Source organism: Sus scrofa, chromosome 4 (assembly GCF_054392235.1).
Source record: "Sus scrofa isolate SSC_HxYL_T2T_F1_AM1 chromosome 4, Sscrofa_HxYL_maternal_Yorkshire_Landrace_v2.0, whole genome shotgun sequence".
Classification (NCBI taxonomy): domain Eukaryota; kingdom Metazoa; phylum Chordata; class Mammalia; order Artiodactyla; family Suidae; genus Sus; species Sus scrofa.
Window position 1 is genome coordinate 60,462,071 of NC_139386.1, and position 14,082 is coordinate 60,476,152.

The window sequence follows — 14,082 nt, forward strand, 5'->3', positions numbered from 1 at the left end:
ACAAAGCCAGAAACAGTTCAGTGCTCACAAGTTTATATTTTTAGGTTTGATAAAGATTCTTGTGTATTTTCTAAATACACAGACAAAACAGTCTTGGAAGTTTACATACATGTCTTAGGACACTTATACTAGGTAGGTAAATTACATTAAAAAATTGGTCTTCGTAAAAGATCTTCCCCAAGAGCTTTTACAAACAGCAGGCAGAAGAAAGTGTTTATGTTTACAGTGTTTAAAATGCTGATTCTCCCATTTCATAATGGCCTCAACCATCCCTCTCAACCCCAAATTTTGTCCTCAAGAGCGAGCATACTCCAAATTTTAAGTATCCAATGTCGTAAAATACAGGGCTAGAAAACATCTTTTACGGTGTGCTTATCCCCAATATTTTAAACTACCTAGAATGGTTTAACTTCACTTCAAAGTAGGGATACAGCAGGAAAAAAACTTTTTCAATTCTAAAGTGACTAAGAAAAAAACACCTGTTAGTTCTAAGCATGTATATTATGTACCATAGTTAAGTTTAAGGATCTGGGTGACTGAACGGCACAGAAACTGGGGTTCACATCTAATTCTTCAGTTAAAAACCATCCTTTGAAAAATGAAAATGCCACAGCCAATTAATAGCATGTGCTACGCTGAGGTTGGGTATCTTGTTTATAGTCATGTGATACAACAATTGCTATATTAGGAGAAAAGAGTAGTAAGGATATTCGGGGGAGGAAGGATTAGACACTCAAATTCCTAACATAGCTGTTTTTCAGGGAAAAGATGTTTCCATACACAGATGTCCTTTAAAGAGCTGAAATTTTACAAAAGTGATTTAATGGAGCAATAGAGCCCCCTAAAAAGAGCATGGGCTTCAAAATCAGACCTGGTCAAAACACAGCCCCATCACTTAGTAACTGTGTTACATTAGGCAAATTAAATTAGGCAAATTTCATGGAGCCCTTCCTCTTCTATAAAATGGGGACAAATAGCACCTACTTATAGTAAGGGAATTCAACAAGATAATGTAAAGCGCAATGGCACGTGCAGGCACTAAACAACAAACTAGCTTTTGGAATATTCCGAAAAATAATTTTAATCCTATGTTGACATCCTAAAAACATAAATAAATTTTATGATTTAAGACCCATCTGTCATCACACTTTCCCTTACATTATACTACTCCAGTCATCTTCAGGCCTTTTAGAATATAGCATGTTAATATAAGTTTCTAAGCTCCAATCTTTTCATTCCTTATTTTCTCCCTCTTTCCCTGCCCCCTTTCCCATCTTTTCCTCTTGGTTCCCATGTTTTATTAAAAGATGTATCATGCCCTTGTTATGCATCAGTGTTCTAAGCGCTTTACATCAATTAAATCATTAAACCCACTCTTCTCCATCAGGATGGCTCTACAAAAGCCAGCTCATGTTTCCCCACCCTAAATTTCAAAGCTACTCATTACTGTTCAGTTTTTCTCTTCCTATAATGTTTTTTCTTTTTAGCTTTTAATTGCTAGGGTGCTAAAATTTAGCAAAACATTTATGAATATGAAAAGGGAGGGCCAATAACAATGAAAAGGCAGGGTTCCATATGGAAATAACTCTCTGAGAAGCCTAAGAAATAATACACGATCTTGACTTGCATGAGAGGGTCTGTTACTACAAAATGAATAAGTAATAAACGGTTTATACTCTTCCCCTTCATTAAATAAAAGCTCTAAAATATTTTTCATTTAAAATATAAGTTACAAGAGAAAAATTCAGCAAGTGTCTAACACATAATTCTGCCAGGGCTCTACAGACAAAATTATGAGTATTCCACTGTTACCTCTCTGAGACCAATCGTAAGTTCTTAGTATCTAGCAACTTCCTGAAATTGTACTGTAAGTCAGAAAAAGAATATACTTAAAAAAATAGAAACATCCAGTAGTATACCTTAGTACTAAACTATTTTTTAAAAAGATCTAGAAGGGAAAAAGGCAGTCCCCTCGAGATCATGAAACAAAATAAGTTAGGCAGTCAGCAAGTACAAAAATCTGTCAATTCTGTTTCTGGTAAAATGTTTACTTTAAGGAAGAAATTTTCATATAGGCTGAGGCTAATATATTCAAGAGTATAAACATTTTTCCTTTGGATTACCTTTCTAAAAACAAACTCTTAAAGTATATTTCAGTTGACTAAAAATATAGCCAAATCTGTCACAACACAACATAAAAAGTAATGGACAATAATTATAGAATATTTTAAATTAACAGTAACAAGCCATCTACATCAAACCTTATTTCCAACTAAAACCAAAACAAAAGCACAACAATCCCGTAGTGTACCAAGTGTGTATTTCAATTTACTGTACGCAATCTATAACAAAAATTTGGTCATAATTTACCAGATATACATAAATGATTTAAGTAGTAAAAGAAAATTCAGTTTAAAGAGTTAAGTTCATATCTTAAGGAAAAGTAAAGTACATTAAGAATGTAAAGCCAAGTCCAGTTTCTATGCAATAAGTGAACTGTAATCTAATAAAGCAGATTTAGGTGATTTTCAGATATATATCTTTTCTCTTTAATATATATTTATATATAGACAGATCTACCAATTGTAAACTATGGTTTATTTTAAAGGAGAGGGATAAGTGGGATGAAAGAAATCTTTATACTATACTTACATATTCACAAAGCAGAACATTTTACGTTTTAAAATACTTTCCATTCATAGTATCTTTGCCCAACTAACATCTACTTTGGACCCCACCAGAATTACATTTTACTCTTGTCTAGAACATTGAGAATAATATGTAATCTTCAGTCTTAAACAAAAATCAAACCAAAACTATTCATGTCAGTTTTTCAGTTTTGTAGAAACCATGGTCAAGTTTAGATGACAAACGATGCATCTAACCATTTAACTGCACTTTATCTTTGATTGATCCAAGTAGATGCATCAATGTCTAACATTAAACCATTATTCTACTGAAATCAGAGACAGTGAAGTGAGAAAGCCTGTCTCTTAAAAAATGTATCAACTTTTCAACTTTGATCAGATGGAGCACCAAAAGGATTATGTCTGTCAAAGTGTACTTTGCAATTTTTTCCACACGACTAGCATAATTTAGTTACCTGATATAAAATAGGAAAATATACTGAATTTCTATTTAAAAGAAAGCTGAAAATATGATATCCCTCAATCTTATATAATATATAATATGTTCCTGATAAATGTCGTGCGTGTCAATATCAATTATGTGAAATGTTGCTGTGAGTCAAATCAGCTAATTCATCTGTCATCAGGCTAAATAAATCTGGCAATTTCAACTTAATGCATCATCCCTTGTACCCTGAAGAATTTAGTTAACAGAATAATACAATGTAAAGCCTCTCAGTATTTTATTTGTAAGATTTGTATATTGTTGAATCATGGTGCTTACTAGAAAGATATCAACGTTTAGTGACCTCAAGGAATTGAAAAATAAATTAATTTTTATCTATAATAGTTTCAGAACACTGAATATCCCAGTAAGTATGAAACAAGAGAATGCACTTTTTGTGTTAATTTTAATGATAAAAAAGGGCACAGGAGAAAACCTGGTATTTCACTTATATTGCATAACAAACTAACCAAACTGGACATGGAGGATAAATTATAAAACAAATCAATTTACTTATTGTTTCTATGACTTTTCTTTCGATTAGATTTCTTTTTAAATAGGACTGAGGTATAGTACACTGGCAAAAAGAAAAAGAAAACAAGAGTAGTGCCAAAGTAACAGATACCCAAAACCAAATGCCTTGTCAGAAAACGTCATATAGTAACCATTTATCAGATTAGAGCAGCAGGAGAAAGTTACTTCTAAGTCATAATCATTTTAGTGGTATTTGTCAACCTCGCCACGGTATTTTGCAACATCATTCTTCATTTGTAAAGTAGTAAAATTCATGTCAAAAAGGAAAGGGGGAACGGAGGAAGTCAGTTCATTCCAATAAATTACCTCTCCAGTTCTTATAAACATGCCCATCAGCATCATAAAATTGAGAAATAATACCTAAGACTAGAAAAGACTTGGTTTAAGTTATGAAGCAAATTAAAATGGAAAATACAGAAAAGTAGAACCAATGGGGTTGAAAAGGCCCCTCACTGAAAATCTGTATTAAAAAAAATAAAATTAATAAAAATAAAAATAGAAACAAAACTCTACTAGTACAAACTAGCCTGAGTGGTTTGATGGACAGAGTAATTAGGTCAGCTGTCACTGTACTGTAATAGATGGATTTTCTTCATTCATGTCAAAGTGGCACATGAATGTAAGCTTTTAAGTACAGGTACTACATGTTCATAGGACCCAAACAGTTACTGTATATCCTATAAATAAAAAATACTTTTACTTTGATAACTGACTGAAGATGTGTGGACTCCATGTATTCCAACCACAAGGTTGTTTGCTGTACAGTCCTGTGCAAATATAAAAAAAAAAAAATTTTTTTTGCTATAAGGCTTTGACCCTACAGTTTTCACAGCAACATAACTACCATCCAGCATGTACCATATTTTGCAAGCCTTCAAGTTCAACAATTCAAATTGTTGATTCATATTATGTCCAAATGCAGCATCCTTGAGGAGTATAGTAGGTCAGTTAGTCATCTAGAGACATACAAACATCTCCTGATTCATCCCATCGAGTTGCATCATTCTGATCTTCTCCATCATCAACCAGCTCTTCATCAGCTTCTCCTCCTTCATTCTCCTCATATTCTTCATCCCGAGGGAAATCTGTATCCTGTCCCTGATCTGCACCTTCTTGCCCTCCTGGTTGTGATTTATCTGCACAGTCTACACAAACACCATAGCGTCGAGATCCATGTCTTATTCCAACACTGGCTGCTAACATGAAGATCTTCTTACACACCATACATTTGTATTTTTTATCCTTTTTATGCACCTAATTCAAGGGGGGGGAAAATCCAATGTAAGGATAGTACAGACAATATAATGCATTTGAACTACTCAAATTAAACCTCCCACTTATGGTAAGTAAATACACCATTTTTTTTTCTATATCAAGGTTAGTGCTGGTTTATAAATCACATTCATTGTTTAAAGCAATTAATAATCTACCTTCCATAAATTTGCAGGTAATAGTGTTAAAATACCTTAAACTTCACAGACATAAAAAAGTCTCTCTCAAAGATCAGTTACATTTAAAGTTACTTACCAGGGAATGTCTTTTTACATGTTCTCTGCGAGTAAACAGTTTTCCACAAATATCACAGCTAAATGATCTGACTCCCGTATGAATGAGCAAATGCCTTTTTAGTGTTCGTCTGTATTTGGCTACATAGCTACAATGAGGGCATTTTAACTTGTTCATGATTAGAGATGATTCACCTTTGAGAATTGAAAAAAAAAACTTATTACATATTAAACAGAAATATACTTATTATATATTAAACAGAAAAAGGTTTATCTATCCCTGAGAACAAGGATTATCATGACGAGTTTTTTAAAACCCAGAATGTAGCAGCTTTTAAATGGTAAAAAATATTAAGAATTCTGTAGCGGTGCGACTTAATACTTGCCATTTTCCCAAGTTTCTTGTTTTGGCCAAGATTCAGGCAATAATCCATACTTGAAATCGTTAGAAGCACCTGGTATCAATCCATACTTGAAATCATTTGAAGTACCTGGTAGCAATCCATACTTGAAATCACTTGAGGGGCCAGGCATCAGGCCATATTTGAAATCATGTGAAGGACCTAAAAATCCAATTGAAAAGTGGTTTTGATGTAATGATGGTAATAAATATGTCTCTTATTAGAATAAAAAAACCCATAAAATTTATATGAGCATTATGACAGAATAACTATAAAATAGCTTTAAAAAACAATACATTTTAATCTAAAACTAAGACTGCCTCATATCATTATTACCCTAATTTCTAATATGCTGGTGGGCAGGCGAACAAACTAAAGTTTAAAATATAATTCAACCACAGGAAAAAAAACTGCAGTGAAATAAATCTGAATATTTATTTAATGGTATGTGGAAGCCACATGAAACTACCCTTAACGGTTGCTGTTTATAAACTAGTCTATCATTTAAGACTATCACCCAGAAGCCTGGCTGTGGAATGAGATGGTCTCCTCTTTGCCTGGAAACAATCACAATATCTTCTTTTAAAATGAACCAGTATAGAAAGATGGGCTGAGGATGAAGAATATAAATATAGGGAAATTGCAAACGTAAAGTTCTTTTATTGTTAGACCCTTGTTTGTTATTTCAGACACAGTGGAACAAGATAACAATGAATTTGGGAATTCATCAAAACCTAACTTTAACCTTAAATGAATGAAAATCCAAAAGGGTCAGTGTCCCTTAGGAAATTTGCTCCTGGGGATCTTCAGAGTGCAAACAGGAATTATCTTCATTGCATTCAATTTCATCTTGAGTATGTATGTAGTACCTTGGATCCAGGAATCCTTTGGCAATGTGAAAATATCTTAAACCCTCCTAACTATAGCCACCTTAAACCAACCAAACATTAACTGTTACCTCAATTATTTTTAATAGCCATCATCTTATCTCCAGGATCACACTGTGTTGCCTTCCTAGAGTTTATTCTCAACATAGCAATCAGGTATTCCTTTAAAACTTTAGATCAGAGCCAGGTGCTACTCCACTCAAAAGCCTGCAAGGACTAACTCATAGTAAAAGCTCAAGACATCCAATATACTATAACGCCTTACCTGGTCTAGCTCTTGCTTCCCAACTATCCCCTTGGTCACTATATTTTTTCTCTCTTTTTTTTTTTTTTTTCCTGTTTGGTTTTTAGGGCCTCACCTGGGGCATTTGGAAGCTCCCAGGGTAGGGGTTGAATCAGAGCTACAGCTGCTGGCCTACACCACAGCCAGAGCAACTTGGGATCTGAGCTATGTCTGTGACCTACACCACAGCTCACAGCAATGCCAGATCCTTAACCCACTGAGCAAGGCCCAAGAACTGAACATGCATCCTCATGGATACTTGTTGGATTCATAACCAGTTGAGCCACAACCGAACTCCCTGGTCACTCTATTTCAATCACACTGGCCTCTGTGCTGTTCCCAACAAATGGCTCCCACTTCAAGGCCTTTGCACTTGACTCTTTTCTATGCCTGGAACACTCCTTTCTAGGATATATGCATAGCTCGTACAGCAATTTAGTAATTTTCTTCCCATACACATGCTTCTATAAGAGAATGCTTGCCAAAAGGGTTTCCTAAGAATTCAATTTCCTGAATCTATTGCCAGATACATTGCCATCTTTAAACAAAGAACTTAAGATTTCCCTCTTAAGGAAAAAGTATCAATACCCAACAATACAAAAAGACCTCTAAGGTACTTAAAAATTGTACTTCATTACCGTTATTGTAAATTGTTTAAAACTTGGAATACCTTCACCCACTTTTTTTTTTTTTTTTTTTTTTTTTAAGGGCCGCACCTGTGGCATGTGGAGTTTCCCAGGCTATGGGTTGAATCGGAGCTGTATCTGCTGGCCTACACCACAGCAACATGGGATCCGAGCTGCATCTGTCGCCTACATCATAGCTCATGGCAACGCTGCATCCTTAACCCACTGAGCAAGGCCAGGGATCAAACCCACATCTTCATGGATACTGGTCAGGTTTGCATTGACCAGTCGTTACACGGCAATGGGAACTTGCCTTCACCCACTTTTTTTTAATGTTAGGAAAGCCCTGTGAATCCCTAAGTATACAATTTAACTGTAAGGTAATACTGTTTGGGGTAAAAGTCTCAGAATCCTACAAAGTGAGAATCCACTTTAGGTGAGTGTGAAATGGAGATAAGGTTGGGGGTAGTAGCCTGTGAAGATTAATCTATCAATTTTCAGTTTCACACTTCTAAATAAAGTTTGAGCTTCATGGCTTATAGCGTTTGTCTAAATCAGTACAAAACAGGAGTTCCCATGATGGCTCAGCAGAAACGAATCTCATTAGCATCTATGAGGACTCAGGTTGGATCCCCTGGCCTTGTGGGTTAGGGAGCCAACGTTGCTGTTGAGCTGTGGTGTAAGTCACAGACTAGGCTTGGAGCCTGCATTGCTACGGCTGTGGTGTAAGTCCACAGCTACAGCTCTGACTTACCCCCTAGCCTGGGAACCTCCATATGCCTTAACGGGGACCTAAAATGACAAAAAACAAAACAAAACAAAAAACCCTACAAATCAGTGCAAAACAAAGTCAGCTCTAAGAGCAAGGACTATGCCTGTCTACTCACATCAGTATTTCTAATGTCCACTAATTCATACACAATTATTTGATGAATAGCTGTATCCAGCAAATGCTAACATGTACATATTCTTCATTTGCTCAAAATCCTTGGAAAACTAACCTCAAAAATCATGTTAAATATGCTGATATACAACTAAATAGTTTACTACATAAAAAGAAAACAGCCCTAAATAAAACAATTGATGAATTGATAAACCAATATTCAGAAATATAGATTTTATAATACTAGAGATGTTTCTCTGCAGTGATGATAAAAAGCGTCCATGGTTCAGACAAGAGAACCATCTGGAATACAAAATGTTAATTCAAATTAAAAAGGCTCATCCCCAGAGTTCCCATTGTGGCTCAGTGGTAACAAACCCAACCAGTATACATGAGGATGTGGGTTTGATCCCTGGCCTCTTCAGTGTTTTAAGGATCCAGAACTGCTGTGATGCAGCTAGGATCTGACTGGCAAGTTTGACCCCTAGCCCAGGAACTTCCATATGCTGCAGGTGTGACCCTAAAAAGTAAAAAAAGAAAGAAAGAAAGCCTCAATCCTAACTTCTTTCATCTCTCTAAATTCTTATAACCAGTAGAAATTCCTTTTAGGAAGTACTAAAAGCAACTTGAACAAAGGCAAAACCTTTGAGTGGAAGGAAAAAATAGAAAACTCAGGAGTTAGAGGATATAGAAAATTAAAATGCAATTGTTACAAATAAAGAACACAGACTTCAACAAAAGAAATCTACAACCCAAACAAACCAAAATTTAAATGCTCAAAAACGGTAGCACAAAAGAAAAGTTTCTCTCTTATGGCAGTCTGAGTGTCACCAGAAAATTCTGCCAATGAAAATAAACACACACAAGGCTAAAATACAAAAAAAAAAAAAAAGATAAAAAATAAACACACAAATAGTTAATTTCAGGTAAGTATTTTGGACTGCCAGCAAGGATAAATTTAATGTTCAAACAATTTGATAAAATAATCGTTTGAAAAAAATTGAAGAAAAAAAAAGGTACTGCCTTTCCAATTCAAGGATCATTAAGATCTACTTCATAATTGTGCTTACTATTCAATAATGTCCTTCTGGGTACATTATTCCATAATGGCAAATGAGGAAGAAAGCAATGGGTTTTTTTTGTTTGTTTTTGCTTTTTAGGGTAGCATTTGTGGCATACGGAGGTTCCTAGGCTAGGTAGGGGTTGACTCGGAGCTATAGCTGCTGCCCTACACCACAGCAACAGCAATGCAGGATCCCAGCCACATGTGCGACCTACACCACAGCTCGAGGCTTGCTGGATCCTTAATCCACTGAGCAAGGCCAGGGATCGAACCTGCAAACCTCATGGTTCCTAGTCAGATTGTTTCTACTTCGCCACAACAGGAACTCCCAGAAAGCAATGTTTTTGAAATCAAGATCATAACAGAAAGCAGTTTCAGTTGCAAAGAAACCAATTAATGTATCAGAATGTCTTCTAGACAGAAATGACTCTAAATCAAGGATTCCCCCTGCATCCCCCCCCGCCAGCATGTAGTACTCAGGCCAGGGACTGAACCCGTGTGCTGCTGCAGTGACAAAGCCGGATATTTAACCTACTGTGTCACAAGGGAACTTCAAGGGTTTGCTTTTTTTGAGAGTAAGATTTACTATACGGACCATTCTCTACTGAAAATGTTTATGTGCACAAATTTGAAATTTTATGAATTCACCTGCCCAACTTATTACATTCTTGAACTAGATTTCTAAACCAAGAAAGAAAGTGCAATGAAGTACCTTTGGCACTATTAGTGATTTTCTGTACAAGAAACAGGTCTTGAAAATTCAACCTATCCACAGTTTAAGAGAAACCACCTCCAGGCAATTTCTTAAGAATTACGGCTTAATTTTGGTCAGTGCAAACTGTATTCAAAAGCCTCTGGCAGGTTTATATAAGGAGTACCCATAGTTGTCTTGGTCTCCATCAATTTTTTAAAGATTTCCAAAGCTACAGAAGTTGATTCAGTGAATATCCGTATCCCTTTATGTATATTCAGTAATTGTTAGCTTTGTTACATGTGCTTTGTCTCTATGTATACACATACACTTTTATGCAGTATTTGAAAACAACTTACATGCTTTATTGCTTCATCACTGAATAGAGCATCTTTTAGAACTCTTACATAAAAAAACCACAGTGCTTTTTATCATATTCAACAATTTTTAAACTGTTACACTATCACATAACCCATACTACATATTTACATTTTTAACTATTTCCAAAAGGCTTCATTTTTTTTTTTTTGGATCAATGATGTAATCAACATTGACATAATGCCAAATGCATTTAGTTGGTCTCATTGGTCTCCTTCAACGTAGTAGTTCTTATGCTTGTCTTTTCTGGCATTAACATTTTAGAATGTGGACTTGGTGGATTTAGAGATCTATTTTTTCCCCCTCATAATTAGAGTTAAGTGATATATTTTGCAAAGTATACTACACAGTTGATGTGTGCCAGCTAGTGCATCATATTAGGAGACATTACTTCAGTTCTTTTATTACCAGTACTAAGTTGAATAATTTCATTATGGTAATGTTTATCAGATCTCTTTATTGTAAAGTTATCCTTTCCCCTTTGTGATTGAAGGTAACCTAAGGTATGATACTAAGACCATGTGAATATGCTCTTACAACAACCTTTTGCCCAATCATGGGGTAAGCAGGGGCTTACTATCTAAATGATGATCTTGAATTATTTCCTGTGGAGGTTGAAAACAGATATTTTTCCAATTCTATCCTTCTTCTATTATTAGCTTGGCATTCTTCTGTAAAGAAAGCTTTCTCCCTTTTTAATTTACTTATAACATACATATTATTCCTTGGAATATTCATGGATTCTTTGTCTTCATGTTCCCTTTAAAATAGTAGTTATAAATATTAGTATCTAGAACTAACATTTTCTATAGCCATCAACAACCATACTATTATTTTACATCAATGCTAATTAAAATATATCAGTTAACCATTCTGATAATTACCATTATCATTCCACCTATATACTAGCAGGAAGCCGAAAGCTCTATTAACTTAATTACTTCTAATAATTAAGAGTTTTATCAACTCTTAATGACCCCCTCCAACAAACAAATACCTACCCATTTTTATTTACCAGACTTCTAAATTCTGTAATCAACATAGTTGCCACAGACTGAAAGTGCATATACCTGACACTTTCAGGAAAAGAAACTACAATAGGTCCTTAATACATACATACACAAACCACTTCCAATCTTCAAATCCTCTTAAAAGTACTCCTGTTAAACAAAATTCTTTTGTACCTACCAGCATCACCTCCATCTTGACCAGAGCCGGCTTCAGCCAATAAATTTGTATTCACATTCCTATCACAATCTGGCCCTGAGAGTAGAGCACCATCCAGATCTGAAAAGGAGATAATGAATAATCTGTTATTTACAGCCACACCATAGCCATCATCCAAAACATCATCTTCTTCTTGGAATTGTTTCTTACGCAGACTAAATAGAGGGTATCTCCAAGTATTGAATGTCCATTATGTGCTTAATGCTACAAGGCACAAAAGCATATGACATATTTTTCAACCACAAGAATAAGTGTATTTAACTCAACAATAAGTACACTGTACTGGATAGATATGAGCTTTAAAGCAGAGCTCATCTGTATGAGTACATACCTCAGATTCCTCATATGCATCAACCTATATCATAGATTTGATAAAGAAATTTAATTAGGTAATGCAGGCCAGTTGTTATAATTATGATGCCTGACAACCCAAAAGACAGCTGCTACTGCTAGTACAAAGTACTAGATGAAGAGAACGTCATTGTTTTTGCATTGGTTCAGAAGTGGAAAAGACCAATTAATATTAGATTAGATGAAGATTTCAGAGAAGAGGTAATTCTTAAGAGTTAATCTTGAAATATGGGAAAGGAGCATAGAAGGGCATATTAATGAGTGTTTTTGGATGCAATCTGTTAATTTCCCTTGAATCTGTTCCATCTCTTCTTTTCCTCAATTGCTGCCTAACGCAGGCACTTATTATTCTCCTGGATTAGTTAGTGAATTACCAAAACAGTTTTTTGGTTCCTTGCTTCCAAAACATAGTGTTTATACTTCACTTTCCACAACATTGCCAGAAAGATTATTCCAAACGTAAAACTAATACTGCTACTTTACTTAAAATCTTCAATAGTTCACCAGTTTCTAGGATAATCTTCAAACTCCTCAATTTAGAATACCAGGTCCTACCCTAATATTCAGATTCCTACTTGTGAATCCCACTGGTACTATCTACTCTCTCAAATGCAAGTCTCTGAAGACATTTTTCAAATGCTGCTTTCAATGGACAATCTCTCCTCTACCTCCCATCAAGACCATCCTATACTGCCAAGAATTCAAGAATACATACTGAGCACCTTGGAGGTCACCTGGTGATCTCAGTGAGAATGATATTGGTGGATCAGCTGGCAAAGAGAAAGAGCTGACAGTGGCCTGTGTTGTGAATGGAAAATGAATTAGAGATATAATACTGACAATCTTTTGGCTATAAAGAGAGGATAAGAGGTTGGGGGGGTTAAAGGTGAAATTAATAAACATGTTTAAATGCTAAAAGGAAGAAATCACAAAGAAAGGGAGAATATACTGAAGAAATACTGCAAAGAGAAGAAATTACCAATTTTGTAAGATTCCTAGGGAGTCTGGGATCCAAACGCATAGCACAAGCAGTATATACAGAAGTTTGAAGACAGGCACTTTAAAACATTCTAAAGGTCTATTAGCTTTTATTTTCTCTAATGTAGAATAGTAAAATGTAAGGCTACTGCCTAGAGTAAATAGGCTGGAAATCAGGAGAATGCACAGTAGTTCTTGTGGAAAGCAAGAACAGTAAATAGACACAGACTCCTTTCCTGTTCCTTGAGAGCAGGGTTATTGTTTATATTTTATTTTTCCAGTGTTTATCATAATGCATGATAAATAAAAGACTTTTCAACAATGGTCATTAAATGCTGGCTTGATTAGTCTGCCCTTTGCAACTTGTGTTACTAATTTAACTTGAGCATAATTTCTCAGTTTTCGGGTGTATACTAAATAAAGCATTCATAAACTGAAAATAACTGAGATTTAGTGGCTTTGCTTTCCTACGAAAAGTTAAATGTATTTCAATAATCAAAAAAATTTATATAATTATCCAAACAATTTTACTTTTCCCAGTATTTTTTCCAAAGTCATTATTCTAAAATGTACAGTCTGCTCGGAGGGCACTTCTTAAAATTCTGCCAATGAGGTTTGTAAATACTGGTTGTTTCTATTTATGTAACATTCTATAGTGATTTGTTGAAGGCTTTCCTCAGCTAGTTCTTAAAATAGACATTTCCTATCTCCTACCCTCCTCTAAAGTTTTAGAATTTGCGATCTTTAATCCTACATAGACACCAAGTACAGATCACTTCAACCTAAAAAGCTTAATAGATGCCAAGTGTATTCTGTGTACAGTAACATAATCATACCCATATTACAAATATTAAATCTCTTCTGAAAAGTATCAATCACTTGGTTCTTGACACCAAAAATAAATCTGAAAATAGGTGAGCTCTTTCAAGTTGACAATAAACTTTCATAAAAGCACACAATTCAGGAATCAATACATCGTATCATTGCTATACCTTATTCAAAGCCAGCCAAATTGCCTAGCAACTTGTTTTTAATCAGTTGCACTGATATGAATAGGACAGAAGCCAGGCAACCAACCATTCACTTGATACAAAAATGAACTGTTTCACTAGGAACTCTTGGTCATCATCTCTTTCTCAAAGA

General features: G+C 35.0%; 1 protein-coding gene and 1 long non-coding RNA gene across 2 annotated transcripts in view; both read right to left on the minus strand.

Moving 5' to 3' along the window:
• LOC146403822 (uncharacterized) overlaps window positions 1-14,082 on the minus strand; it is a 509,633-nt gene that overhangs the window by 240,818 nt on the left and 254,733 nt on the right. The gene's annotated exons all lie outside the window — the stretch shown is intronic.
• Window positions 17-14,082, minus strand: part of ZBTB10 (zinc finger and BTB domain containing 10) — a 36,208-nt gene continuing 22,142 nt past the window's right edge. Inside the window, exons 3-6 of the mRNA XM_001928277.6 lie at window positions 11,572-11,670; window positions 5,558-5,734; window positions 5,194-5,366; window positions 17-4,920 (exon numbers count right to left, since the gene is read on the minus strand). Coding sequence (XP_001928312.2) covers window positions 4,615-4,920; window positions 5,194-5,366; window positions 5,558-5,734; window positions 11,572-11,670 — 755 coding nt within the window. The 3' untranslated portion in view covers window positions 17-4,614. The remainder of the gene's footprint in view (window positions 4,921-5,193; window positions 5,367-5,557; window positions 5,735-11,571; window positions 11,671-14,082) is intronic.